General features: G+C 48.7%; 1 protein-coding gene across 2 annotated transcripts in view; it reads right to left on the reverse strand.

Annotated features, from left to right (window-relative positions):
- AHCTF1 (AT-hook containing transcription factor 1) overlaps positions 1-24,582 on the reverse strand; it is a 2,174,249-nt gene that overhangs the window by 1,045,987 nt on the left and 1,103,680 nt on the right. For both annotated transcript variants that reach the window (XM_069607832.1, XM_069607831.1), the window contains exon 22: positions 724-868. In XM_069607832.1, coding sequence (XP_069463933.1) covers positions 724-868 — 145 coding nt within the window. The remainder of the gene's footprint in view (positions 1-723; positions 869-24,582) is intronic.

The raw sequence follows: 24,582 nt of genomic DNA on the forward strand, positions 1-24,582 counted from the left end.
CTTTACCGAGGATTCCCAGCCTGACGACGGGGAATATTCATGAGCGTGTGAATCCATGCCAGACCCGATGCTGGAGAATACCCTGTTTCAACATGGTCTTTAATCTATATACATTGAAGCCACTATTATGATTGCATGAAGCATGTTACACAACCTTAAAATACACACACAAAACAAAATATAGTACCAATGTCAGGTTGGCATAAAATGCTTCACTAAGCCCCCAACGAGACAAAGTATACAAATTAACATTGCATTACGGAACATAATAGGCAGTCTGAGAACATTGTTTTTGGTGATTAAAAACTGTAAAAAGAACTGTCCTGAGAATGCACAGAGTCAACAGCCCTAAACACAAAGATGAATATTCAAACCAACTGAAGATATAAGCCTCAACAAAAGCTCATGTATGGATGCTGTGAGTGAGCCACAACAGCATGTTCCAGGTGACCAATTCCTTACTAGTTTTTCTGTGCACCTATTAAAGAGTGATACATTTCAAGAGGGTTGAGAAAAGCATTCAACGAGTAGAAAATTAGTAATTCATGTTGTTGCATCTTGGAAAACACACTAACTGGGGAACAAGGGCAGCTAAACACACTAAACAAAGAAAGTGGAAGCAAGAATTGGGGAAACTAGTACAATGAAAACCACAGAATACTTGTTCCGAGGATCAAACGTCACTCACAAATCAGCAAAAAGTGATTTCATGCTAACACTTACTTGTTCAATGTCTGTAAAGGGAAGCTTTAGCAGATCTTCCATTAGCCTCATCTCTTGACAAGCTTCATACAATTGCCTCAGTAAATCTTTCACATTTAACCTGGTAGAATGGAGGCGAACTAAATTCATGGCTTCCACAATGCTCCTAAAAGAAAGACACATTTGTATTGATGTCAATCAATGAAAGGAAAACATTACAATTTACACATACTGTTAAAAAGTGCTTCTACACAACAGGTCTGCGCATAGTGGTCTACAAAAGGTCACAGCTGCCCGGGGTATCTATAGGACCGGCACATGCCGAGAGAAGGAGAACCACCTTCAAACTAAGTTCTCTTTATAGAATAGTAATCCATACACAGATTACTTTTTCAGCCACAAGCAAAGTGCATGGACTTCCAGTTGCAAGCTCAGCGCAAAACTTTACCGAGAATGGTTCCATAAAGGGCCTTCTTCTGGTCACAATCAAAGGTTTTTTAAGCAGCAGGACAGAGCCAAAATAAGACCATAGCGCGCACGTGCGTGTGCGGAAGCAGATACAAGTTTCAGAAATACAATTACGGTGACTAATGTTTCCCTTCTGAGGCCTGTGGATGTGCTTAGATCACATGCTATGCATAGACTAGCGAGCAGTATCTGGAGAAGGAGGTGGGGTGCAAGACGGTATGGTGGCACAGATGTTTTAGCACTGCTTGTCCCAACTGTGAATCTGCTTTAGAATGTGTGTCAATGCAGTAATGCCGAGTAAAGTTATGTATGAAACTGTCAGAATCGGAAACTACCACCCCCGAAAGCTCCTCACCTGACTCCTTAGAGGAATCCTCCTAGGTAGATGTCTTTGGTCTTCTTCTCCCCTCCTTCTTGATCTCCTGCGGGTCTTCGTCCGTCTTGGTGCTCTTCCTTCCCTTTTTGTCCTTCTTGCGCTCGTAGAGATAGGGACGAGCTCCGCTTGAGGCCACCCTGACAGTGGTAGGAACAAGCTGTCAGGTGGACCCAGGGGAGCCAGTCCCGTAACGCCAGGGAAAAAGCCAGTGACGGCAGAAAAAACCCTGTTAGATGGCGAGTCCTTGCTGGCAGGGAGTGTGTCGGAAGTGGAGGAGGCCGGTGAATGGTATACAGTAACAGTACTTGAATCCAAGTATTACCGGACGAGGTAGACTGATGTCGAAAAGGATTGGAAGAGTGTTCACTGCGATCCAAGGAAAGCAAAAGCGGAGGCTGCACACGAGCAGTCAGGAGGGAAGGTCAGGCTATAATGCAGGGAAGAGTGAGAGAGGGAGAGCTGGTACAGGAGAGTGAGAGAGTGGAGAATGAGAGAGCGAACAGAAGCGGGAGCGAGCAAGGAAGGGAGAGAGAAATAGTAAGGGAGAGCGAGCGGGAGCAAAAGCAGGTGAACAAGAGTATGGAAACAAGCGCCAGGGAGAGAGAGAGCAAGCAGGAGCGAAAGCGGATGAACAAGAGTATGGAAACAAGCGCCAGGGAGAGAGAGAGCAAGCAGGAGCGAAAGCGGATGAACAAGAGTATGGAAACAAGCGCCAGGGAGAGAGAGAGAGCAAGCCGGAGAGAAATAGCGAAGGGGCGCGAAGGATAGCTTTACAGTACGGAACCCCGTACAAAAGGAAAGAGCCGAGAAACAGGGAAAGCCGAAGCGGGCTGAGTACTAGGTAGAAAAATATCAAAGGACCAAGCTCAAGGAGCGGCACTGCAGGCGAAGTTAGCGAAAGGCTGACAATGCGAGTTGCAATGCATCGCGTTGTGGGCGTGGCTACCTTTTAAAGGAAAAGGACCAAAAAGACTAGAACGGTAAGGACCGCAAGGTGCCTAAGTAAGCCTCCATCTTTTCCACAGTGTCCAGGGTCACGTTGTGACAGAAACTCAAGTAGCTGCTTTGCAAATGGCGTCTAGGGGGATGTTTGCAACAAATGCCAAAGAAGCACCTGTATCTGTGGTAGAGTGAGCTCTTGATGTGAAAGGCAGGGTCTTCTATGATCGAGAATAGCAGAGCTGTATGCACTTAGCTATCCATTTGGAGATGGCGTTCTTTGAAATGTGATCACCCTCCCTGCCAGGTGCTATGGAGACAAACAGTTGATCTGTTTTACTTAGCGGTTTTATTTTGTTTATATAGTAAAAAATTGCCCTCCTTACATCCAGTGTATGGAGGTTTCTCTAAGGAGAGTTGGATGGATTTTGAAAAAAAGTGGGTAGTTCAATGGGCTGGTTAACATGGAACTTGGATATGAATTTAGGTGAAAACCCAGGGTGTGTTCCAATTATCACCTTGTCCTTGTGGATAATAAAGAAAGGGTCTTGCACTGACAATGCTTGTAGCTCACTAGCCTGTCTTATTGAGGTGATGGCTACTAGGAAAGGGGTCTTGTATGTTAGGTGTTTGAGCCTGGATTTGTGTATAGGCTCAAAGGGTGGACCCATGAGGTTCGAGAGTACATCAAGATCCCAAGCTGGAGGTGGGTTGGAAATGGGAGGGTAACGTTTCTTTACTCCCTCCATGAAAGCCTTAATAATAGGAACTTTCCACCAGGACACCTTGTTCTGTAAAGTGGTGTAAGCAGACAGAGCCGCTAGGTGAACCTTGATGGAGTTCAATACTAGGCCAGAGTCTAGTAAGTTGAGCATGTAGTGAAGAATGTTTGATGGAGTACCTTCAATTGGATTTTTTGACTGGTACCATATCACAAATATTTTCCACTTGTTGAAGTAGCAGTGCCTCGTGTTGGGTGTACGCGCCTCCTTGGGGATATCCATACACCTTTGAGATCATTTTAAGTGTCCAGGAGCAAGGCTGCCAAGTTCAAAGACGGAGGATGTGGGTAGAGTGTTGTCCCCCGTGCTGGGATAGCATGTTGTAGGGGCATCGCAGTTTGATCGGTTGGCACATCGCCAGTTTGAGCAGATGTGGAAACCAAGGTTGTCTTGCCCACACAGGGGCTATCCGGATTAGTGTGGCTTGGTACTGGTAGATCTTGTGCACTATCCTGCTGAGGAGTGTTGTCGGGGGGGGGGGGGGGGGGGAGTGTGTGCATCCCTGCTTACTTATGTAAAACATGGCAGTGGTGCTGTCTGTGAGGACTTGCACTGTGACCTGCTAGATGCAGCATAAAAGCTTGTAGGGCTTTGAGTACAGCTAGTAGCTCAAAAAGGTTGATGTGGTTTTGAGCCATGATGTGTTCACAAGCCATACACTGTGTGGTGAAGGAAATGGGCTCCCCATCCGGAGAATGAGGTGTCTGTTGTAAGTATAGCTTGAATTGGTGGATTGCGAAAGGGTTTTCCCTTTAACAGATTTTACTTGGACCACCAGCGTAGCGCTTGTACTAGGGTTAGCGAAACAACCACTAGATTGTCCCACTGACCACTTGCTTGAGACCATTGTTTCACTAAGCACTCCTGCATTGGGCGCATGCGCTGCCAAGTTTGTGGAACAAGATCAATGCATGAAGCCATCATCCAAAGCAGGCGCTTTGTCACGTGTACGGTTATTCTGCGACCAGCGAGATAATGAGATATCTGCACCAGCATGTTTTGAACTCTTCGTTTGAGAGGAAGACTAGCCCCTCTCTTGTCTTAAAGATAGCTCCTAAGAACTTCTTGGTTTGACTTGGAACAAGGCTCGATTTTATTCTCGTTGATTGAAAACCCCAATTGGCACAGAAGGTTGATTGTTCTCTGGGCATTTTGCTTGCAGATTTGAGGGGATTCCCCTGTTATCAGCCAGTCATCCAGATAAGGGTGCACTGGGATAGACTGAGTAAGTGTGCCGCCACTACCGCCAATACCTTGGTGAATACCCTTGGAGCGGAAGATATACTAAAGGGGAGCACCTTGAACTGGTAGTGTTGATTTGCTATTTTGAAGCGCAGGAATTCTTTTGTGTGCTGGGAACATTATTGAAATATGAAAGTATGTATCTTTCATATCCTATGTTGCCATGTAGTCTCCCTGTTTTAGCAGGGGGATTACTTCTTGTAGTATTGTTCTGTGGATCGTTGTGGCTTGCAATATATGTTTGCAGGACGCAAGTCTAGGACAGGGCACATTGTATGGTCTTTCTTTGGCACAAGGAAATACGTTGAATAGATACCCTTGTTTACCTGGTTTGCCGGGATGATTTCTATAGCATCCTTTTCCAGCAGTGCTTTGACCTCTTCTAGTAGAATGTGTTGTTCTTCCTGCGTTGTTTGCCTCTCTCTTGGGGGGTGGTTGGATGGTCTCTGCATGAGTTCTATACAATAGCCCCCTGTCACAGTGGATAGTACCCACTTGTCTGAGGCGATCCCCTCCCATACGTGGCTAAATTGAGAAATGCGACCTCCTACTGGAGAGGCATGGGATGGGACCTGGAACTGGTCACCATTGTTTTGGGGGGTGGAGACTCTGGTTGAGGAGGCCGTCTCTACTGCTAGAACTTCTGTGGCCCCTATGAAAATTCTAAGGGATGGACTGCCCCCGAGAGGAACCCCAAGATTACATTTGTCCACCCCGACTATAGCTAGAGGAGCGTTGATCATTTTGTCCTCGAAATCGGTGTGTGTTGAACGTGCCTCTTTGAATAAAGAGATTGTTTGTTAGTTGTGCAAGGGACTTAAGGGCGTTCTTTAGCACTTTTAAGTGCGCCCTCAACCGCTTTCCCAAATAAGGCATTTGGTTCAATTGGCACTTTGAGTAAGGTGGCTTGAGTTTCCAGTTTGAAGCAGGATTGTCTTAACCAGGCGTGGTGTTTAATAAGAATACCCTCTGCTATTATACAGCCTGCATTATCCACAGCATCCAGGTTATTTTTTCAGGATGCAGTTGGCCACCTGCTTACCCTCAGCCACTGGGTTCAAGAGCTGTGATTTAAATGGCTCTGGGACGGTTTCAATTTGTTGCAGCATTTCGTCCCACTTATGGCAGAAGTAACTAGCCAAGAGAGTGGTATTATTTAAAATGTTTACTTGGTATGCAGCCGAGGAAGCTACTTTACAGTGCACTGTATGCATCGTTTTGCTATCCTTATCACGAATGGCCTCAGCAGAGGCCAAAGGCATGCCCGCCCTCATTCTTGTGGTGGTAACGAGGAGAGAGTCAGGCTTTAATTGATCCCTGATGTATTAGGGGTTGGAGGGGGCTGGCCTGAACATTTTCTCAAAACACGGGTTAACTGCCCTCATAAGGTTGGGGGTGAGTAGAGAAGGCTGAATGTGCCTCTGAACGGACTGCAGAAGGGGTATGAACTGTGCCGCAGTCTTTATCCACCTGTGCCTCTTGTGTATCCATTTTTAAATGTTCGGCAGCTTTTAGGAGGAGCTCATTGTACTGTAGCCGATTATCCACAGGGGAGACAGCCACGGGTTGGTCATGATGGTCCGGATGCTGCATGATGTAGACAGCATTGTCATCATAATACTGGACAGTATCATATTGGTCTTCTTGATCCCCTTGTGAGCCAGAATCTTGAGAGCCTGAAGTGTCAATATAGTGAAGATCCTGGGAAGTGTCCTGTGAGGTGCTGGGCTGGACAAGGTCCAATCGTATTTTTTTGGAAGCAGGTTGGTCTTTAGCTGCCTCAGGTTGTAAGGCGCCTTGAAGGCTGGGAAGTTGATCAGGGTGGCGGTCAAAGAAGTCTACAAAGCATGACATTCTTTGCATTATTTTGTCAAACTTTTCTGGGGTGGGTGAAGCTAGGAAAACCTGAGGGAACAGGGGTAGAGGAACTCTGATGTAGAGGGGTTGTTTATGTCACATGACACCTGAAGGAGAAATTAGTCACCGTAAAGATCTTTCCATGGATTCTTCTCCCACAGATTCCTCATTTTGATAGATATCCATAATCTAGCTCTGCTGTTCAGAAACTTTACGACAGGGGGTGTAGTGGACCTCGACTCGGCCGCTGATCCGTCTTATCCGGCTCTCGATTGTTGGCTCCAGAAGTGACGGCAGGCGTCGTATTTATATAGCACGTCACTAAGCCCCATGCTTCAGTTCCAACATTTATCCCCCCTGCCCCCCGCTTGAACACTTCAGAAGGGAAACCCACAGGAGGAGGCTAATAAGCAGGTAAAAACTTTAAGGATACACTGTTAGGGAGAATTTCCTAACCTAGTGAGTCCCCCAGCAGCTTTGCTGGATTTTTGGGGTTTATTTTTTTTTCTCCTGCCAAGAGTGAGACTCTTTTACCCTGACTCTTGGGCATGATTTGAGTGCGTTTCTTTGACTCTAGATGTGTTTAATGGGCTATGGGGTCTTTTACTCCATAGGGCTTCATGTGCTTTTGTGATGTGTGTTACCCAGCACCCTCAGTGCAGTAACACAGGGGTGTCATAGTGACCCCCCCAATATAGACTCCATACCCTGGGACTGACTACTGTCTCCCAGGGCATGTAAAGTCACCATTGACTTTACTAGTCTCAAATTCTGAACAGAACCAGTACAAACCATCCTATTGTGGACGTACTGGCCGGGTCAATTCGATTGCCCTGGGGTCTGTTAGTCGAGGGGGCACGTCTCCGTCCCCCATGATCCAGTTTTGGCTGGTGGCAGTGGATACTACTTTTTATATTCGACCGCGAATATATCTCTATGGGATTTCCCATTGTTCGAGGCTACCAACTTTATTTAATTCCTATAGCCTCGAACATACCACTGGTTTATTTAATATTAATTCTCCGGTTGGTATTTTTTGCCAGAACTCGGTTCTAAAATGGCGGTTGTGTTCGCTTCTGTGACTCCAACCCAAGTTGAGCCCTTTGTTCCACTTTTTGCCGGGCTTCTCCATAGAAGCCCTCCAAAGTGGTGCCACTCTGTCTGGGGTACTTAGGAGGGGTTGAGGGGGATTTAGGCACCCTGGACTGAGTTGCATAGGCAACTCAAGTCGCACTCCGTCCTGATTGGCCCAAGTGGTGAGCCGGCCGGCTCACCACTTAGCATGTTTGAGTGACAGCTAGGCTGAGTGAATGGGGGTTTTCTGCATAAAAGCAGGGCTTTGGGGACTGGAACTTCAGAAGTCGCCACAGGACCTAAGAATCCGACGAGGGAGAAGCTGAGCCGACCTGCTACGACAACACCACCGGTGGAGCCCTGCTGAAACGTCTCACCACTTTTCCCAACGACAGAGGAGATCTATAACCCGGAGAGTCTTCTTCCTTCGACTGGCGGGGATAACCAGTCTGCTTCCTTTTTCGCTTCCTGGAGCATCTCGTGGCCGCCTTGCCTGTGCCAAGCACCCCGGCAACCGGGATACCACGTTTCACCCCTACCGCGAATCAAAGGGTAGTACCTTTAACCGGAAAACTGTGGCTGGTTTCTTCCCTAGCAGTGCAACGACCTTCATCTTTCCTCCACGTCGAGATCTTCTCTTCCTCTGGACGACGCCGCAACTTGCACCCGCTGCCAGGAACAACTGCCCCCGCTGGAGGATCCTTCCCACATAAGGTACCGTGTTCCGCCTGGCTTCCCTTGCAACCGACTGTACGGGGTAGATTTAGCCCCCGGCTTTCGAACCTTGGTTAGTCTGGGACACCCTGGCTAAACTTTTCTGAGCCTAACTAAAACCCTTCTGAACTCCCTGCAAGACTTTTTAAGCCTGTTGTCATTGTGTGATCTTGGGTGCATTTGTGCCCTGCTCTCTCCAAGAGTGGGCCCGGCCTATGGACTTTGGCTCACAAGTAACTTTTGACTTTCCTGCCTTGCTTAAGAGTTCCTAAGTATTAGTGTGGTGTATTTTCCTACATTCTGCCTTTTTCCCTCCCTTTTTCGTTAACTTATTGGAGTGCCATCTATAGTTAAGTGCTCACCTGTGTCTGGAAATAAGTGGTGTTAACTAAGACTTGTCTGATAAGAAATAAGGGATGTATATATAATAATAGTAACTGTGTTGAGAGTGATTTACAATAATAGTGCTGGAGTGTTTCAATCAGTGCGTTTTTAAATAAATAATGATATACCTTGATACCAAAGCTCTGGTCAGTGTTTGCTTGTGCTATTGTGTCTGAGTGCCTATTGTGTATACTTTGCATACTGCCTGACTCTTCTCGAGAGAAGTCTGACTGCTCAGCCACAGCTACCAGGTAAATCTGGGTGGTACAGACAGCTAGCAAGTTGGTTTACTGCTAACACCTGTAGTCCTAAATCTTTTGCAGTGTTCCCAAATGGAACTGCACAGGTTTCTGCCTAACATACACCCCAACAGGTTGATCCCACATAATTATTGAATATATATTTTTTAGAATGAGACGGAAGCGGTCATCTAAGAGCCATTATCGGATGCCTTCTCGTAAGGACAGAAGCGACAAGCCACAGAACCTTCTGAGCGGGGATGGATGTGAGGGCCGATGAGGAATTTGTGGGAGAAGAATCCATAGAAAGATCATTGCGGTAATTTTGCCTTCAATGGATTGCTTTTCTCCTGCAGATTCTTTATCTTGATAAGACTCCCCAAGCAGTTAAAACACCGGAGGAGGGCAGAAAGATTTAAACCAATAGATTCTGTAGAACCGCCCTACCAAACCGTGCAGCAGCTCCCTGTGCAACATACAAGGCATAGTGCTTGGTGAAAGTATGCAAGGATGACCATGTGGCAGCTTGACATATGTCCCCAATAGGAACCCCTCTCTGGAGGGCATTAGAGGGCGAAACCCCTCTGGTCGAGTGCGCCCTGATGTTCGCTGGTTGCTCCCTGCATGCTGATTGGTAACACTCAAATATGCACTAAACAATCTAACGTGACTGATTATGTTTTGATATGGCAAGACCTTTTCGAGACAAAGAATAGGCCACAAACAACTGGTCTGACCTCCGGAACTCGGAAGTGCGAGCAACATAGAAGCTCAACGCTGTCTTCGGGTCAAGAGGGAGGTTCCGCTCTTCCCCTTTTCGATGGATGTGTTAATAGACTGGGACAGTTGAAACTCAAATATTTTGAGCGAGATTTTCACACAAAAGAACCTTAGAAAGGGAGGTTTGCAGCACAAAGGTTGCAGCTCGCTAAACCTCCCGGCAGATGTGATCGCCACCAAAAAGGCCGTCTTAAGGGATAGCAGCCATAAAGAACATGAGTGCCACGGCGCCACCATCAAGTAGGTCAAACCAGATTAAGATACCAATCTGGGACAACAAAAGGGTTTGGCGGAAACGTATTGAGAAGGCCCTTCAGGAACTGGGCCATAACCGGAATAGTAAAGAAAGATCTTTGGTCTTGGGACCTCTTAGATCCTTGGTCTTGGGACCTCTTGATCAGACAGGACGCCAAATACCCTTTAACTGTGGTAACCTGAAGGCCTTATGATGACCGTGACAGAAGGAACTCATCACTGTGGTGGGGCAAGAGATGGAGTCAATCTTGCGGTCATTGCTCCAGGCCTCAAATTTTATCCACCTGCATGCGTAAAGAGATATTGTAGACAGTCTGCGTGCAGCCAGCAACACCTCAAGTATCTCCCCTGAGAGATCCCAGTCATCGTACCTAATCCTCTCAAGAGCCACGCATGTAGGTTGAGGGAATCCGGGGTCAGTGGAGTACTCAACCCTTTGACTGGGTCAGGAGATCCAGGCGCCCAGGCAAACGGTGAGGTGTACAGATGGGGGCAATCAAGATCATGGTCACTCGAAACCTCTTCAACCACCTGAGAACCCAAGGGATGACAATAATCAGGGGGCGTGGGTGTCGTAGGGGAGAGGGAAGTTCCAATCCACCAGAAACGCATCCCCGAGTGTGCTGTTCATTGGGAATTCCCTTGAGCAAAACTGTGAACATTTCCTGTTGGAGTCCGTAGGGAACAGATCCACTGCTGGGGTACCCCAGAGATCGAAGACCTCTAGGAATTCATGGCACACTTCCCACTCGTGGGAGACCATGCTCTGCCTGCTCAGAGCATCCGCCAAAATCTTCTCTGTCCCCGAGATTTGGTTCTCCCGTAACCAGAACCACAGCTGTATCGCCTCTGTCAGAGGGGGCGGGAGTGCACACAACCCTGCTTGTTGAGGTAGAGGTTGGCCACCGTGTTGTCCATCAGGATGAGGACATGCTTCCCTCTGAGAAATGATGCAAAGGCCCTCAGGGCTAACCTGACGGCCAGTGATTTCCGTGTGGAAATAACAGGGAACAAACTGTGGCACAGCAATATTCAAATAAGTGTCTAATTTTTTGCAAAACAATGACCTTAATTCCTTCAAATTGTAAGATTCAAGTAGGTTAGCAAATGAAGAACATGTCAATTCCTTGTATTACATCAGTATATTTTGTTTCAATGATGGTGAAAAAATATTATATCTGAACACATACAAATCTATTTATTTTCAAGAAAATATATATGTGATAACATAATTACTTTAAAAAATAAAATTCAGATACTAGTATATTTGTTACAACACAAACTTATTTCTTTCATGAACAAGGATTCTTTCAATTTTTTATATAATAAAAAAATGTCCCAATAACTTGATAGGTAACTGTCAACTACTATGCGACTGAAAATGGATGTTGTATCCTATCTGTAACTACGCGTTTCGGGCGTTTCTCGCCCTTCTTCAGGTTTGTGTATTGGGTTTATTGGGATCTGATATCCTGCTGTGTGATTGACAGCCAGGCTGTGTGAATGGGGGAAAACTGCATAAAAAGCAGTTCTCTTGGACTGGAAAGGCAGAGTCGCCACTGGAACGAAAGAACCAACGAGGAGCTGACAGAAGAGGACCCCTACAACGACTGAACCGCCCGGTGAAGCCCCGCTGCAGGTCCGAATCTTCAGAATCCGACGACAGAGAAGATCCTCCAGGAAACGTCTTCCCTTGAGCTGGTGGGACCAACCAGTTTGCCCAAACTTCAAGCCAGGAACGTCCGCCTCAGATACAGCTTCTTCTCCGTTTGAAGGTACTGTGCAAATCCGGTTATTAGTTTCGTTCAACTGCAGTGAAAGTGTTTGAAATCTTTCTCCAATCCGGGGGCTTGCCCTTCTCTTCTCTTTGAACTAACTTTTCTGCCAACCAACCTTGCTCGGAACCCCTGGCACGAACTTTACTGCAAACTACCCTGAACCGTGTGATCTTGAGCAAAAGACTTTTGACCTATTGACTTTGGCCCTAAGCCTTTTCTACCTGATTCTATCACTGTAGTTCCTCTTGCTTAATTGCCCTGAGTACTTACCTGTTGGTGTGGTTCAATTTCTATTAACTTTGTCTTTCCCTCCCTTTTAAATTGCTGGCGTGCCATTTTGCTCCCACCTCATTTTGTGAGCTTAACTTGTCTGAAACTTTTTTGGGAGTGGTGTGGTGTATTAAGAGTGTGATTCTTAAACTGCTTTATGATAGTGAAATGTTATATAACTAAATAGTAAATTAATGTATATTCTTTTACTTGGAAACCTTGAGTCAGTGTTTGTTTGAATCATAGTAATTGCTGTCCTTTGTGTAACTATTTGATACTGCTCACTTGCTCTTTAGATAAGTCTGGCTGCTCAGCCATCGCTACCACTTTTACTGTGTAGTACAGGCTTGTACCAAAGTTGAATTTTTACTGTCAATTGTAGTCTTAATTGTGTGTGGTGTTGCCAAAGGGTACTGCATATAATTCTCCCTAACACTTCCTCTTCACAATAATACTCATTAGTGAGGTGCGCTAACTACTACTAACCTTCAGAATGGTCCTGGGTCCAAACAGGAAGGCCTCTAGTAAACAGTCTCGTGTTGAATACTGTAAAACATGTACAGACATTGATTCCGTTCTTTGCTCAATATTATGGTGGCGCAATTCCAGCCTGTTGATGTGCCAAGTGGATTCTGATGGAGACCGGAGGCCGATCAACTGCAAACCCTCTCATTGGGGGCCCCAACCATTCAGAGACGTATCCCTGACCACTAGGGCCAGAGGCCAAAAGGGTTCCCCCGCCAGAAGATTGCTGCGTGTGTTCCACCAGACAGGTTCGCGAACTACCTGGCTGGATACAGAGTTGATCTGTGGGTGCTCCCGGATACTGAGACTAATGGTCCCTCAGGAGCCACTGAAGGATCTCATATGCAGCGTGGGGTTTGGCACTAGAAAGATACAGGATGCCACGAAACTCAAAAGGCGGAGGAAAGAAACCAATGGAAGGGTGGCGTGGCTTTGAAACAAATGCACCATCTGGGCTATATTGTCGATTCTCTCCTCGGGAGGAAAAGCCATCCCTACCCAAGTGTTTAGGACTGCTCCGATGAACTGGAGCTGCTGAACTCTTGTCAAATGGGACTTGAAGGAGAAGCCCAGCCTGTGCAGTAGTAGGCAGGTGTCTTCCAGGTGAGACAAAACCTGTCCTGCTGACTTTCCCGGATCAGCCTGTCGTCCAGCTACGGGAATAAATGGACCCCAGACCTCCTGAGGTGAGCCGCGACCACCGCCATGAGCTTGATGAAGACCCTAGGAGCAGAGGTCAACCCAAAAGGCAGCACTTCAGGGTGGCGCTGTTGCGCACATCGTAGATGGCCGCTTGATTGTGTGCTCCCGCTCCTTTGCAAAATCCTGAGTCTGAATATCCTGCTATATGCTGCCTCGAGAGCTGAAACTTGAGGCACGGACGGGCGAAATACCCGTTCATAAACGGTGCAAATCCTGTGTTGCTGCGGGGCCGCTGCCCGGAGTTATCCTCACTTGCTCCTGGCCCGGCCCCTGCTGGGGACGCGATCCGCCTGAGGGCTCCGCAGTGAGGAGGCTGGAGGCCGTGGATCGGAGAAGGCGTGAGGCTGCAGTGGGCGGGGCTTGCGCTCTGGCAATGCCCTGATCCCCCGCACTTGGCGTGGGACGGCACGGCAGGCCGTAGGAACACGGTGCATGGGCGTTGTGCTGGACCCCTGCCCGAGGCGGACGGTGAGGATCCCCAAGCCGCTCTACATCAGCTGAGGCCGAGCGGGGTTGCCGGCGCGCGGCTGGAGGCGTGCTGTTCGTGTGAGACGCCTGAAGCGAGGTAAGGAGGCGGCGGTGTGGCGAGTTGGGGGAAGGAGCCCATACACCCAGGCTGTGCGTGAGAGGTGGCCTCAGGCCCCCCACCAGCCTCCCTGACCCCCCCCCCTCCACGGCTGGATATCTGGTCGTGTTCGCCGGGGTTCCGCTCCGGGACCATTACACCTGGGGGTGTTTGTCCTCCTGTGCTGCTGGGCTTTGAGCTGCCCTGGCTAACCTGGCTGGAGCCATCTTGTTAAGCCTAACAACTGGGCCCCTAGGCCTCCCCCGTGGGGTGGTGACACAGGGCCAGATTACACCTCAGGGCCCAGTGGGAGTGTGAATTCATCATTAATCCGCTGGCTTCAACTAACCTATCCTCAATCCTCCTGCCGCTTCGACGGGGGTTGGGCTGGGGCCCCCGAACTGTCTAACCACCAGCACAGACCTGCTTTCTTGTACATTCTAGGGCAGTTATACCCTGGAGGCCACGGAACTGCCCCTTACTCGCTATTCGTATTGTAACATACGTGGGAGGACACAGTCCATTGGGGGTGGACACCTCTGCTCTCCTGAATCGGCCCCCCTTTCTTTTCTCCTCAAGTTCAACATTAAATTACCTCTGCCAGTATCAACACCTGCGGTGTTCATGAGTCAGGATTAGGAGAGGGGGAAAGATATTACCACAAAAAACAGTGCAAGACTATATACAAAATGAGCGACTCACAGAAATCTGGAAAGACGGGCAAGACCCCCAGCAACAAGAAGAAGGGCCCTATGGATGCCTACACGGGCGGCCAGACCCAGACCATGGCTGCAGAGACATCTACTGGCGCTAAAGAGACCCTGTGCACCGAGAGCGAGGAACAAGAGGACAGGCTAACAACAATAGTGCAAAATGGGTTCCGGGCAGTCAACGTTAAGCTGGATGATATAGTATCCACTATAGGTTCCCTCAAAGCAAGGGTCGAAAAGGAAAGTGCACGTGTCACTGAAACGGAGAGCAGAATAAGCACTAATGAAGATTCCATTGTACACAGAGATATTAATCAACTCAAGAAGGCCATGACCAAAATGCAAAACAAGTGCGAGGATCTGGAATCGCGATCAAGACGTAACATCCGCGTGGTGGGAGTGGCAGAATCCTTTGGCAAGTGGCAGATGGAAAAGCAGCTGGAGGAGCTACTTAAAACCTTATTTGGCCTGGAGACATTCTCAGATCATTTCCTTGTGGAAAGGGCGCACCGCACATCAGCCCCACCCCCTAAACCAGGAGCACCCCCACGTACTATAATTGCGAGGCTCCTCAATTATAGGAACAGGGACACGATATTACAAAAGGCAAGAGAGGCTGGAACGGTCCATCGCGACGGGAACCACATTCATATATACCCTGATTTTTCTGCTGGGGTTCAGGCCAGTAGAAGATCCTATGAACCGGTTAAAAGGCTCCTCAGAGACCGCCAGGTGCCATATACCTTGATGTTTCCGGCTAAGCTGCGAATACAACATGCAGGGAGGGCGCACTTCTTCGAATCTCCGGCTGAGGCCACGCAATACATTGAAACCTCTATACCACTACCTCCCAGAGGGGGAGGACCGGCACAGAACAACAGGCCCAGGCCGGAAGACTAGATGACATCTGGGGGGTTTGGGGGTGTGGTAGTTTGCATATAGATATGGCCGTCGAGCCGTATGAAAATCCTATGTGTGGGAAAATGTTCCGGGCGGCTCCATCTAGGGTTGTTACTGTAGCGTTGGGGCCAAATAGGCGGTCATGTGCAGCAACATGCCCACCCCTGGAATGCTCCAGCATTTGATTGGGATATGTCATCAAGTTGGGGGAGATGATATGGGAGGGCGGGGGCAGGGGAAGGGAATGTGGTTACTGATAGAAATTTTGGTCACCGTAGGATGTGTGGCCCTGGTTATAGCTTGGCTATGGTTACCCGTTTGTTGTTTGTTCAAAAAGTGGATGCATTGGGAGGGGCGCTGGTCGGGTTGCATAGAGTGCACAGTCTTGTTGATCATGGCATCTGAAGATTTGCTATCATACAGTGCTGGTGACGGGATGCGAATAAAACTGCTGAATAACCCGGTGAAAGTCAAGAAAATTGCTAATTACATTGCCAGACAAGGCCCCCAGATACTGATGTTACAAGAGACTCATACAATGGTAACAGCAACCTACACATAATGCCCAAGTGGGGTACCCAGCGTTTCTGTACGGATTATTCTACTCAGGCCAGGGGGGTGATTACTCTTATACACCCGAAGTTGGGATTTCGGCCCGAGGGCCACAAGGTGGATCAACAGGGTAGATATGCGGTTGTGTGGGGCAGACTTGCTGGTCAACAACTGCTGCTGGTTAATACCTATGGGCCGAATATAGATGACCCTGCTTTCTATGTAAATATGTATCAGATGATCACGGCCTATGGTTTCTCCAATGTGTTATGGGGAGGAGACTTTAATGTGGTGCTGGACTCTGTTCTGGATAGGTCCCCCAGGGTCAGTAGAACCCCTAGTAAGACTTCCTCCACACTCCATCCAAGGCAGCATCCTTGGTCAACTGTCAATGGAGGATGTCTGGCGTATAATGCACCCTGGGGACAGGAAATATACATATTACTCGTCGGTCCATGACTCAGAGTCCAGAATAGACTATTGGTTAGTTACATCGGTTATGACCTCTATGTTGTTGAAGTGTGAAATCTTGCCCCGTACATTTTCAGATCATTCCCCAGTACTGATGGAATTAAATATTCAGAATGCCCCATGTTCATGCTGTGAGGTGGAGAATGCCGGGCGGAATACTGGAAGACCCTGGGGTGGTGGAAACATTACATACGGAGATAGCAGAATTGTTCGCAAAAAATGTGGGAACGGTAAACAAATGCTCTACGTTGTGGGAATCTTTTAAAGTATGGGTCAGAGGAATACTTCTGTCCAAATCTGTAGGTATGTTGAAGGCTGTACGTGCTGAACTAGCAGATGTTGAAAGTAAATTGGGTGTGCTGGAGGAGGACTACACCCGGACGCATAACAGGGACCTATTGGCGGACATACACACACATTTACAAGCATTTGATAAACTGGCCGCTAGGCAACGGCCCCCATGCGGGCACGTAGATATGGCGAAGGTAAAGCCGGCAGAACACACTACTCTGCTCAAGTGTAGTAAACATTCTAGCCAAATTACTAGTATACAGACGGATCAGGGGGAGGTACTACTAGGGGATGATGAGATAAATAATTTGTCAAATTCTATAACAAACTATATTCTAATCAAGATAAAAAGTCTCCTGCAGACATTAAGGACTATCTTGCGACCCTTTGCTTACCCCAGCTCCCAGAGACTGAACGCGCAACGCTAGATCAGCTGATATCGGCGTAAGAGGTCACTGAAGCTATTAAAATGCTGACATCAGGAAAGGCACCTGTATCTGATGGGATAGGGGCAGAATTTTATAAGGAATTCCGTGAAAAGGTTGTCCCGGTGCTTCTGCAGGTATGGGAGGAATCCCTTGAATGTAATGTACTGCCACCATCAATCAGAGAAGCGGTGATCACGGTGCTCCCCAAGCCACGACGACCACCACAGGATGTGTCGTCCTACAGACCCGTCACTCAAACACTGACGCTAAAATATTCGCAAAAGTGATGGCCAACAGACTTTTGCCGGCGGTCCCCGGTATAGTCCAATCCTATCAAAATGGGTTCATCCCCGCCAGGTCCACATCCATAAATCTCTGTAGACTCTTTGGGTTGATGGCACAGATAGACCCCAAGAGAAGAGCGGCTGTAGTGTCTTTAGACGCCGAGAAAGCCTTTGACTCGGTGTCCTGGGTCTACCTTGTGGCGTTGCTCGAGGCATTTGGGATTGGCCCTAACTTTATTAGGTATGTTAAGCTATTATACACCAAACCCGGGGCACGAGTCCTAACTAACAGGACCATTTCGGACCTGTTCCTGTTGGGCAGGGGCACCAGACAGGGCTGTCCGTTCTCACCCCTGTTTGCATGGACTATAGAACCGATGGCAGCTGCGGTTAGGCTAAGGCACACAGACAAGGGCATACATATAAAAGGTTCCATCCAATTAATCTCACTTTACGCTGATGATATGCTACTGTACATCCGTGAACCCGAAGTGAATATAGCGCCCATAATGGTGGAAATACAGAAATTTGCGGACTACTCAGGATACACTGTTAATAGAGCCAAGTCCGAGATATTCCCACTTACACCATCCACTGAGCGCCCCGAAGTGTTGCATGGACTTAAATGGTCTAACCGACACATTAGGTACCTGGGGATTCTGGTATCCAGGGATAGGAACACGCTATATCAGGACAACTATGAGACTACGCTACAGACCATCGTCACGAAACTCCAGATATGGGGGCGGTTGCCAATATCTCTACACGGCAGGGTGGCGGTTCTCAAAATGATAATCCTCCCTAAGCTTCTTTATTTGTCAACATTCCCATATGGCCTGGAAGGACCTTTTTTACTAAGCTCCGTTCCATAGTGGTGACGTTCCTCTGGAGTGGGAAAACCGCTAGGATTAGCTGGGAGAAGATGGCTGAGTCGTACTCCACGGGCGGCATAGCGGCTCCTGACTTTGAGCTATATTTTCATGTGGCACAAGCACAATTCGCAAAATATTGGTATGATACCACAGAGGAGACACCCCATGCACAGATAGAGGAATTCACTACACAACCCACAAATATACAATCAGTCATCTTTGATACGCAATACAGAGACACATGGGAGTACAACCCCGTCAGCTGTACGATTCGGGCTTGGGAGGCCATATACAGAAGGCTGCAAATAGAAACATCCTATAATCCCGAGGTACCTCTCTGGAACTATCCAGGTATCCCCCCCCACACATGACACTGCAATACAGGAGGCCTGGGACCCAAACATGGAAATGAAAATTGGGGATATGTTTATAAATGGCAAATTTGTGTCCCTGAAGGACACAGTAAGAGCATTTGGTGGCGGACAACTTAGAACACTTCAATACTGCCGCATGCGGTCAGCATTTCAAAAGAAATGGCCGCTGTTCCCGGACGAACCTCAGCCTCACCCGTGCTTACAAATGGTGACTGCTGCGGGGGCTTTGGGAATTTCTAAATTATATATGGCAGTACAGACCCATACACCCACTACTAATCAAATAAAGACAAATGGGAAAAGGTTCTACAGATGCCCATTGAAGACAAGAAATGGAACAGATATTGTTCTCTGACTAAAAGGATATCCCTAAACGCGGGTTTGCGGCTGATTCAATTTAGGATTCTTAATAGACTACATTACACCCCTCTTAAAATAGCGAGATTCACCCCAGGCGCGTTAGATGCATGCCCTAAATGTAATATGCCACAGGCCGGAAACTACCATATGTACTGGCAATGCCGGGTGGTGCAGAACTTTTGGAGGGAGGTCCCCAAACTGTTGGAAGAGATCACACAAATCCCCCCCCAGACCTGAAGCCCCAAAAATACCTGTTCGAAAATTAGAAGGTTGTTGATTGTTTCATGTGCTGTTGCTAAAAAGTGTATTCTATTGAAATGGAAGAGTGTGAGCCCACCGCGCATTGATCAATTCCTTTGCGAATTAACATATGTGCAAGAATCGGAGGAACAATATGTTGTGACACGTCCCTCAGTTTGTAGACCTAAGGACACATGGGGTCCATTCAGAACATATCTATGTAACTTGGCCTCTGATGATGATGAGGACTCTACGTGATGATATATAAATGCCATGGTCATAATGTCAATAATTTGTTTGTATATGTATGTAGCGGGCCGGGGGTGCCATGTTCCTTTGTGTAACCACTAATAAAAAGTGTTTAAAAAAAAAAAAGGCAGCACTTCGAACTGATAGTACTTGTCCCCTATGAGGAACCTTCGGGAACATCCTGTGCTTTTTGTGTATCAGCACATGGAAATAAGTATCCTGCAGGTCTATCGACACCAGCCAGTCTTGAAATCCAAGAGCATGGAGAATTTCTCTCAAAGTCAACACCCTGAATTTGTCTTTCCTCAGGAATTTGTTTAGAGCCCTGAGGTCCAGAATGGGACGGACACCTCCTCCCTTTTTGGGTACCAAGAAATACCAGGAATACCAGCCAGAGCCTCTCTATTCGGGAGCTACCTCTTCCACGGCACCCTTTGATAACAGGGCTCTCAGCTCTTCACAGAGCTCCTGTCAAGGTTGGATTGGGGGAGGACAGGGTCGGTCCAGTGGTCTCTTTAGAAAGGGCAGACAATAACCCCACGTAATGAACTGCAGGGACCAGTATATCTCCTGCAACTGGGGCCAATTCCCTGCCAACAGTCCACCAACCAATGCATCGTGGGAGGGGAAATCAAAGTGGCTTAGAGGGCATGGGCGCTCCTGCCGTTGTTGCCACTTGTTGGCCCTCCAGAGGCCCTGCTGCCCCTTCCGGGAGACTAGCAGCGCCTCTGCCGCTGACTGACTTGCGGGAGCTGTGCCTTCCTGCCATAATGTACGTAACGCCTTTAGCCCCTGCCTCAGGAGGCAAAGCTGAAGGCAGGCTTGGAGTGGAGGATTCAGAGGAAAGGGGGGGTCAAAGATTTGGAATTTTTCGTCGCCTTGGAGTGTGTCTGGGACATGTTTATTAATAAGCTCTCACTTTGGAGCTACTGAAAAGGGCCATCGAATCGTCTTTCAACACACGTTCTCCGGCACCTAAATGTTTGTCAGATTTATTTGCGGTGTTGGGAACAGACTTCGACGTCTGTTTTGGTAGCCAGTCAAGCGGCGAGCGCGATGGCCCAGAGGACAGGGACGATTTTGAGGACCTTCCCTTCTACAGCACGTGCCTCAACGGTCGACGAAGTGGTCGACTACCGGCTGTGTGCTTTGTGTGGCGTGTGGTTGTTTGAGCTGCCGAGTGTCATCTGCGTAGCAGGATCGCCAGACTTCCTGATGGAGTCAAAGGCTCGCACGCAGGGAGCCATCTGGCACCGATCGCCCTTGGCATCACTTGGGATGCCGACGCTACCATGGTTTGACGCTCCCTCCATGTACATAGCTGCTTTGGCCAGCATGGCGTGATGGCCCAGCGCTTTGTCGTATGGTCCTTTAATATCTTGGGCTGAAATAGTTTGCAAAACCTGGAATTTATTTTGGGGTGGTCACTGGGGAGACAATGGTTACACACCTTGTGCGAGTCCTCCCAGTGAAACTTCCAGTTACAGGAAGGCCAACATTTAAAGGGTGTGTTTTTCATAATACGGAAAGATGGCAGCTCAGCGATGGAAAAGGAAGAATAGGCAAACCAGCATTCTCAAGAGAACAAAGTTACAACCTCCCTCCACTCTCCCTTATGTGAAGGTGCTGAGGCCTAGGTAAGCCGCAGTCGATGTTCGTCAAGACGGTACAAGTAGTCGTCATCGACGATGAATCCGTCCTCGAAAGCAGTCGCTGAAGATCTTGCCGTGGTACGGCCGTCGAAAGGAAAGAAAGAAGTCTACATTTAAACCCGTATAATCAAAAGGCATTAGCCAGATGGATTGCATCCAACTATGATGGTGGAAAAAAACAATCTGAGGGACCTCAACGCGTGAAGGGCCATGAGTACAGTGGACGTCACAATAGGGACAGTATTCGTCCCTTTTCGAGTTCCGAAAAAACAAGGAACAAGTTACTTACCTTTAACTATTGTTCCCCAGTATGGGTTTGGCATGGAATCGCATGCTCATGAATATTCCCCCATCGTCAGGCCAGAAATCCTCAGTAAAAGAAAAGACAGTTTCCCTTTCACTTATATGTATTTCTCCTCTAAACCAATCACTGTACTCTGGGTCTTACTGCTCCCAGTCAATTACCGCCCTCTCTCTAAGCCCCTCCTCTGTCAGCCATCTTCAAATTTGGTAAGCACGGAAAGTGGCAGTATGACCAAGAAGAGCCACAGAAGGGACAGAGGAAGTGTTCGCATGTGAATCCATGCCAGACGCATGCTGGAGAACAATAGTTACACGTAAGTAACTTGTTCCTTCTCCAGCATGGGGTCTGGCATGGATGCACATGCTCATGAATAACTAATACATAGCAGTACAACATTACACACCCACGGGAGGTAGCAAGGCTCAACAGAAGCAATTACTCTTACTTCTGGAACATACTCGCCTCAAGCGAACATGTTGCGGAGCACTGCTTGGTCGATTCTGGACTCATCTCTGGAATCCCTTTTGATGCAGTAGAACTTTGTGAAGGTGTGTGTGGACCTCCGCGTAGTAGCCCTGCAGAAATCCAGCAGCAGCAGACCAGACAGGAATGCCATTGTCACAGCGATCGCTCTGGTGGAGTGGGTTCTCGGACGGCCGGGCAGCGGTCGGTCCGCCAACCGATGACACTGTGTGATGCAGCCGGAGAGCCACCTTGAGATGGAAGCCTTGGACAAGGCCTTCTCATGGTTCACAGGACCAAAGTTCACAAACAGTTGAGATGTCTTCTGAAAACTCTTTTTGCATGCCACATAGAATGTCAGAGCACGAGCAACGTCCAGCGAGTGCAAGGCCAGTTCAGCCGTTGACTAAGGCTTCGGAAAAAACACCAAAAGCTTGTTGAGGTGGAACTCTGACGGAAGCTTCGGCATGAAGGAGGGTTGTGTCCCCAGCACCACCCTTGAGTTGTGAAAGGTCACATATGGCTGTTTGCAGGACAGGGACTGTATCTCACCCACCCTCCTGGCAGAGGAGATGGCCACAAGGAAAGCTGGTTTTCACGAGAGGAACTTGAGATGGGCCTGATACATAGGCTTGAAGGGGGCCTCATGAGCCTCGTCAGCACCACGTTGAGTTCCCATGCCGGTGCAAGAGCCTTCACTGGCAGGAAAGATTGAAACAGTTCTTTAAAGAAATCCTTGATTAGACGGTGGGACCAAAGCGAAAATCTTCCTGTAGACCTGGTGTAGCGTCAGATCGCCACCATATGTACCTTTATAGAGACTTGCGCCAGTCCTGCCTTGGCCAAGGACAACAAGTATGGAAGAATCTGCGGGGCCGTGACCCTCAGAGGACTGACCATATGCGACCAGCACCATGCAAACACTTCCACTTGTGACCGTAGCACTTAAGAGTCGATGACGCTCTGGCCTTGGCAAGGACATCCCTGCAGTCCGCTGGCAACTCAAATCCTCCAAACTCGAGGGCTGCAGGAGCCAAGCCCTCAGGTTCAGCGATCCAGGGCCGTGATGCAGGATTGCGCCTCTTTCCCTGGCGAGCAGATCCGTGACCACCGGCAGCTTTATCGGAGGCAACGCTGACAGGCTGAGAAGATCCGGAGACCAAATCTTCCTCGGCCACGCCGGGGTGATGAGTATCATGCAGCATCTGCACTGTTTGATTTGATTTGATTGATGACTCACAGCAGTAGAGGCAACGGAGGGAACGGTACAGAAACCGGCCTTGCCACGCAAAGGAGAATGCTCATGTTCCCCGGCTGGTGGAACCTGTTGGCAAACTTCTGGCATTTGGAGTTCTCCGTTGTTGCAAACAGATCGATCTGGGGCCTGCCCCACTTCATGAAGATGCAGTCCACCTGGTCCTGTCAAAGTTCCCACTCGTGGCAGGAGCGCAACACTGCTTAGAGAGTCAGCAATGGTGTTCTTGACTCCCGCCAGGTGAAAGGGGACGAGGAACATCTCTTGTCCAACGGTCCAGTGCCACAAGTTCTGCGCCTCTTTGGAGAGCGCTGGAGATGGAGTGCCCCCTGCTTCCTGATGTAGAACATCATGGTGTTGTTGTCATGACGATCCTCACCACCTTGCCCTTCAGGGATGAAGGAATGACTTGAGGGCCCAGAACATTGCTCGTAGCTCCAGGATATTGCTGAGGAGATCCTTCTCCTCGGCAGCCACAGGCCTCTGGCATGCAGAGGTCCAGTGTGGCCTACCCAGCCATCCAGGGAAGCATCTGTGGTGACTGTGTCCTGGTATGAGGGGTTTTGAAACCCTGTGCCCCCGGCAATGGTGGATTGCAAGCACCAGCACCTTATCGCCGGACGGAACTCCTAGTCAAGAGGGATCTTGAACTCCTGAAGAGGTTGCATCCGTAACCTGCAGAGCCGGATAAGGCAGATACAGGACGACATCATGACAAGCAGCGACTTGATGGTCCGCACTGTGGCAGTCTTCGGTGACAGCCGATGCACTTTCCCCAGCCTGGCCGCTACCTTCTCCTCCGAGAGCGACGCTAGGCAGGCAACCATGTAGAGCCTGGCGCCTAGAAACAGTGTGTTCTGTGATGGTGTCAAGCAGGACTTTGGATAATTGACGGAGAACCCCAGATCCGCCAGCAGCTTGACGGTCGTCTGTGGGTGTTCGACAGCTACTTCTCGCGAATTGGCCCGGATGAGCCAGTCGTCGAGGAACAGGTATACGGGTATCCCTCGTAGACGTAGATGGGCATGCATTTCGTGAATACTCTGGGCACCGATTTGATGCCGAAAGGGAGGGTGTTGAACTGGTAGTGCCTTACCTGTACCGCGAAGCATAGGAACTTTGGTGCTTCCTGTGAATGGGGACGTGGAAGTAGGCATCCTCCAGGTCCAGTGATATCAAGAAATCGCACCTCCTCTAGTTGGCCAAGCACGTTCTGTAACGTGACCATCCTGAATTTTTGGGACTTGGAGGTAGTTGGTGAGACGCTGCAGGTCTAGAATGGGCCTCCAGCCCTAGGTCTTCTTTCTGACTAAGAAGTTTCTGGAGTAATCTGCGGAGCCCCAGAGTCATCTTGAAATGACCCAAGGTGCATGGGTGTGGGCCAGACATCCTGGCCAGTTCAGTCGTGCTTCGGCACCTGCATTCTACCTTGGGATCGACAACGGCACTGACCACCACCACCAGAGGCCTTGGAACAGCCTCTGTAGGCCTCCTGGGTCGTGGACCGGGAGGTCTGACTGTACTAC

Source organism: Ambystoma mexicanum, chromosome 4q (genome assembly GCF_040938575.1).
Source record: "Ambystoma mexicanum isolate Mex_15411 chromosome 4q, UKY_AmexF1_1, whole genome shotgun sequence".
In the NCBI taxonomy this organism is placed as follows: Eukaryota; Metazoa; Chordata; class Amphibia; order Caudata; family Ambystomatidae; genus Ambystoma; species Ambystoma mexicanum.